Source organism: Tupaia chinensis, unplaced genomic scaffold, assembly GCF_000334495.1.
Source record: "Tupaia chinensis unplaced genomic scaffold, TupChi_1.0 Scaffold148210_1, whole genome shotgun sequence".
Taxonomy (NCBI): domain Eukaryota; kingdom Metazoa; phylum Chordata; class Mammalia; order Scandentia; family Tupaiidae; genus Tupaia; species Tupaia belangeri.
In genome coordinates this window covers 75,890-81,090 of record NW_006208060.1, presented here as the reverse complement: position 1 = coordinate 81,090, position 5,201 = coordinate 75,890, and the positions used below count along the sequence as shown (strand labels likewise).

Here is a 5,201-nt window from a genome sequence, read left to right as displayed (position 1 = left end):
ACTTGCCGTGGGGACACAGGTGGGCAAGCACACGGCACTCGTCCACATCTGGGGACAAGCAGACAAGGGGTCGTGGCTGGGGCTGGCCGATGGCCGCGCATCGCCACCAGGGGGCACCTCTCCTCCTGCCCTCCAGCTCCCCTCCCACCCCCCTGCTGCAGGTGGGACTCGTGCCAGCAGGGGCTGCAGAAGCTTCTGGGATTGCACACCCAGAACGCCCTTGGAGAGGCGAGACCCCCTCCCGCGCCTCCAACAGGGACACACAGCACACGCAACATCACACACCAGCCGCACACTCAGATGCTCCTGCAGAATTATGGGACATGCACTTGCACTCGGGGGCTCCATGTCCCCTAAACATGACCAGGCCTGCCCCTGTCACTGCTGGTCACTTGGGATGACCTGTCTCCCCGTCACTGACACGCCTCACACACAGAGCACACACTGGCTCACAGGCTTCGTGTACACACACATTCACCACCAAGCCTGCACACACCTGCTCACAGCACACACACGCTCATTAACAAGCTCGCACACACACAGAACATACACCAATTCATGTGCTTCGGGTGCACACGTACCCATTAACAAGCTTGCACACATGCCGAGAGCACACACTAGCCCACTGAGTGTGCACACACTCACCGATAGGCTCACACAGGCATGCTCATTAACAAGCTTGCACACACAGAACACACATCGGTTCATGCACACAGTGTGCACATACAGCTACCAAGCTTGCACACGCAGAAATCACACCAGCTCACACACTCGGTGCACACCCCCCACTAACGAGCTTGCACAGAGGGCACACGCGGCTTTCACACGCTCATTAGTGAGTCCCCACACACACACCAGGCCACACACCTGCTCACTCAACACACGCAGAGCAAACACACTTGTTCACACACCCGACAGCATAAAGATGCACGCACGTGTACACACGCACACCAGCTCACACATTCTAGCACCCACTGGAGCGTGCACACACACATATATGACTGCACACTCCCGTGCCCCTGGGGACGAGGCACCCACCTCGGCCCTCGATGGTGTAGCCTGAGCCATGGGGACACAGCTTCCTGTGGGCGGAGGTGCCAGGCAGGGGGCAGAGCTCACAGAGGGGTCCCCAGCCACGGCCCCCCGCACAGCAACACTCGGCCCTGGTGACGGCCTCGCCGCTGCTCCACGGGGCCAGGCATGTGGCCTGCAGCACCTCGGAGAAGCAGGGGCCCTGCCGGATGTCTGTGGAGAGCAGGGAGGGACTGTGGGTGTCGGAGTCGGGCTGTCCCGGCCCCTGCCCCGCGGTGCTGGGTGACGCTATCGGACACCCTCACTGGGTCGGGGCTGCATGGGAGTTGCAGACCCGAAGATCAGAGTGCACCACAGGGCTGGGGTGAGAGGCTACACAGCCTCCTGGGGGCACAGGGAGAGTGGATGGTCAGGGGCAGTGTGGGAACCAGGGAACACGGGAGGGGACAAGAGGTGGTGGCACCTAGGACAGAGTAGAGGAATGACAGCCAGGGATGTGTCGGGAGCAGAGAGTGGGGAAGAGGACAGATTGCAGACTGGACATGGTGGTGGCGGAGGAGGACGCCACTGGTCACTTCCGGAGGCTGGCTTGGGGACCCATCACCGAGTTAAGCGTAGAGGCGAGGATGCTGAGCTCGCTTTGGGATGAGCTGCATTTGGGGGAGAGGGTGGGGACTAGGGGTGTCCAGGAGGCAGCTAGAGTCACACACACCTCACCTGAAGCTATGGGGTGGACACCATGCTTGGGTTTTTTTTTTTTTTTTTAGAGATTTTTTTTGCTATAAGGTGCATTTGCTCTCTGGAGAGACAGGAAGTAAGAAATCACGCCCTGGGGGAACAGCCACGCCACCATCCCTTCTCCTCCATTCTCTTTTAGAGATCTTGGGCACGCATGCACACGCACCTGGCATGATTTTCAAGCTGCCAGGCTAGGATTTGAACCGTGGCTGGCCAAGTGGGAGTCCGGTGCCTCAACCACTAGCCACCTGCAGGCCCGAGGCCATGTTTGATGAGACAGCAAACAGGAAGGAGCACAGAATGTGGGGAAAGGGAGGGACGGGTGGCACCGGCAGGTCACCCACTGGTTTAGCTCCCAAAGTGGGTGAGCCTGTTCCTGGGTGTGGTGCAGGGGTTAGGAGGGTCACAGGAGATGCAGCCAGGGGGACACAATCTGCTCTTCAGGATGTCTGACCACAGGGACAAGGGGAGAGTCCTGAGTGGAGGGTGTGCAGTGGACACCTGGCAGGGGAGCCCAGCCACCTCCTGTGAGCACCCTGCATGTCCCAGACCCTGCTGTCTGCGTGCCCCAGACCACACCCGACACTGGCCCCCTGCCTACCCCAGACCCCACCCCCTGCATGCTACAGACTCCACCTTTGCGAGCCCCAGATCCAGCCCTGGTATGCCCCAGACCACACCCTGGACCTCCTCACCCACACCCCTGCACCCCTACACAGCACAGACCCCGCCCACACCTCTCTTCATGCCCCAGACCTCACCTCTGCATGCCTCAGACCCCGCCCTGCCTGGAGAGCTTCTAGGCAAGTAGGCAGTGCCCACTGGGCCTGGGCCTGGCCACACTCACCATGGCACTGGGTGAGGGAGGGGCTGGGCTGGAAGCCTTCACGACAGTCACACCGGAAGCTGCCCACGGTGTTGACACAGCGGCCATCAGCGCACAGGCCGGGCTGGGTGCCGCATTCATCCTCATCTGAGACAGGAATGGTAAGGCTTGAAGGCTGCCCTCGAGTCTGCCCGTGACCTCTGCTTTGATCTGTCCCTCGGGGGTCCCCTGCGCTGCAGCAGCCCTCGTACCTGTGCAGCCTCCTCCGGAGTCCGACGGGTGCCGCGTGCCCGGGGGGCAGACGCAGGCAAAGGTGCCAATGAGGTTCTCGCACAGCATCCCCCGGGCGTGGCAGTCCTGAAGGCCATCCGCACACTCATCCACGTCTTCCCACGCCCAGGGACAGACATCAGCCATGGCCGGGCTGCGGGGCTTGAACCCCACCCTCCGGCAGCTCCACTGGGACCAGAATGATGTCCCTTCATGCCTTCAGGGAAGGGAGCCGCCAGCCCCCACCCAGCTCCAGACTCCAGCTCCAAGAAGCCAAGGGAGTCGGGAACTGCTCCCTGGGGGCCTATGAATCTCTTAGGCTTCAGCATATTCAGAGCGGCCCCGGCCCAGGGTCCCTCACCCTCACACTGCAGACTTTCAGGACATACAGCAAGTCTTTGTGGCGGGGGCTGCTCTGCAGTAGTCCCCACCACAGGGCCCCTGGGAGGGGCAACCGCTGTCCCCACTCAGGCGAGGTTCAACCCTAACATTCCATTAGATTCTGGGCCTAGCACCTCATTTCCTTTTATTATTTATTTTACTGCCAGAAGACATGGGTGCTCGCCAGAGAGCGAGGAAGAGAGGGAAAAGCACCTCCACTGGGTGTAGTCACACCATCATCCCTTCTCCTCCACTTCCCCATCCTGCTGGGATTTGGGGCACACATGTACACATGCCCAGTGAGTTTTGTTTGTTTGTTTGTTTGTTTTGAGAGAGATTTTTGCAATAGGGCACACGCTCTCACTAGAAAGACAGAAAACAAGAAATCGCTCCCTGGGGGATGGCCATACTGCAGTCTCTTCTCTTCCATTCTCCTCTCAGGATTTTGGACACACATGCACATGCACCCAGCGTGAGTTTCAAGCCTTCAGGTCTGGGATTTGAACCGCGGTTGGCCATACGGGAGTCCAGCGACGTAACCATTACGCCATCTGCTGGGCCTGCTCAGTCTGGTTTTCAAGCCACTAGGGCCAGGATTTGAACCTTGGTCAGCGATGTAGGAGTTCAGTGCCCTAACCACCACGCCACCTGCTGGCCTCTACTTGGTTTTACAGCTAGGAAACAGTAGAGCTGGGCTCACACCTAGGTCTGCTTGACTCCAGGGCCCAGCTGTTACTGACACACAGTGGAAGTCTCGGGCCTGCCCATGCTGGGCTTACCTCTGCACGTGGCGCCGTCTTCCCGCAGGGCGTAGCCGGCTGGGCAGGTACACAGGTAGGAGCCTTCGGTGTTGTGACAGCGGAAGGCACAGAGCAGGGGGTTCAGGGTGCACTCGTCGATGTCTGGGGTGAGGGTAGTGGAGGTGCTGGCTGGGTGGGGTCTGCCTGTGGGACCCCATTCCCTCCCACAGGTGCCCATGTCCCGCCCCAGGGCATGAGCCCACGGAGTCATACCCTCACAGCTCATTGTGGGACCGGGCTCAAAACCGTCAGCGCAGGCGCATTCGTAGCCTCCGATGACGTTGGTGCACACGCCTTCCCCACAGGGGTGCCCGACGGAACACTCGTCTGTGTCTGAGTGGGGGTAAGGGGTGGTCAGCGCCTGCAGAGAGGCCCCCATGCCCATATTATCCTGTCTGCCTCCCTGCTGACCGCCAGGGACTACAGAGGGCAAGAGCAGAAGCGCCCCTAGGCTGCAAACCCCCAGTGATTGGGCAGTGCTGGCCTTACCAGTGGCCAATGAAAGCACACCATGCCCCTGGCCTATGGTGATGGGCTAAGGGATAGACATGTGTCCCACACTGGGCCAATAAGGATTAGCCGTGGAGTTTGTGGGCAGTCACGCAGGGCAGGCCTGCGGAACACGTCCAATGAGCCAATAAGCGGGCAGGCGAATGAATGAATGAAAGAGTGAGTACGTGAATGAGTAAGGAAGTGAATGAATGAGCAAAGGTACAAATGAGGGAATGAATGAGTGAGTGAGTGAATGAGAACAGTGAATGAACTAGTGAGGACAGGGGGGGAATGCCTGAGTGAGTGGGTGAATGAGTGGATGGCGCCGGAATGAGTGAGTGAGGAATGGAGGGAGGGGGACCAGCAGATAGCATAATGGCTACATCGCTGGACTCCCACGTCGTTGACCAGGGTTCAAGTCCCAGACCTGGTGACTTAAAACTCACACTGAGGGGGCCGGCAGGCGGTGTGGTGATTAAGGATGCTGGACTCTCACATGGCCCACCACGGTTCAAGTCCCAAACCTGGTGGCTTGCTTTCTCATTTTCCCTCTCTCTCTCTCTCTCTCTGTCCCTTTCTGATGAAATTTAAATAAATAAATAAATAAATGAAATAAATAAAGTTCAATAAAATAATTCTAAATAAAAAAAAAACCACAAAGA

At 58.7% G+C, this 5,201-nt stretch overlaps 1 protein-coding gene across 1 annotated transcript in view; it reads right to left on the bottom strand.

Annotated features, from left to right (window-relative positions):
* The window catches only part of FBN3 (fibrillin 3), a 61,662-nt gene that overhangs the window by 9,535 nt on the left and 46,926 nt on the right, over positions 1 to 5,201 (bottom strand). The window contains 6 exon segments of the mRNA XM_027768979.1: positions 1 to 48; positions 1,039 to 1,245; positions 2,618 to 2,743; positions 2,848 to 2,982; positions 4,027 to 4,149; positions 4,261 to 4,380. The exon segment at positions 1 to 48 is cut by the window's left edge and continues 75 nt beyond it. Coding sequence (XP_027624780.1) covers positions 1 to 48; positions 1,039 to 1,245; positions 2,618 to 2,743; positions 2,848 to 2,982; positions 4,027 to 4,149; positions 4,261 to 4,380 — 759 coding nt within the window.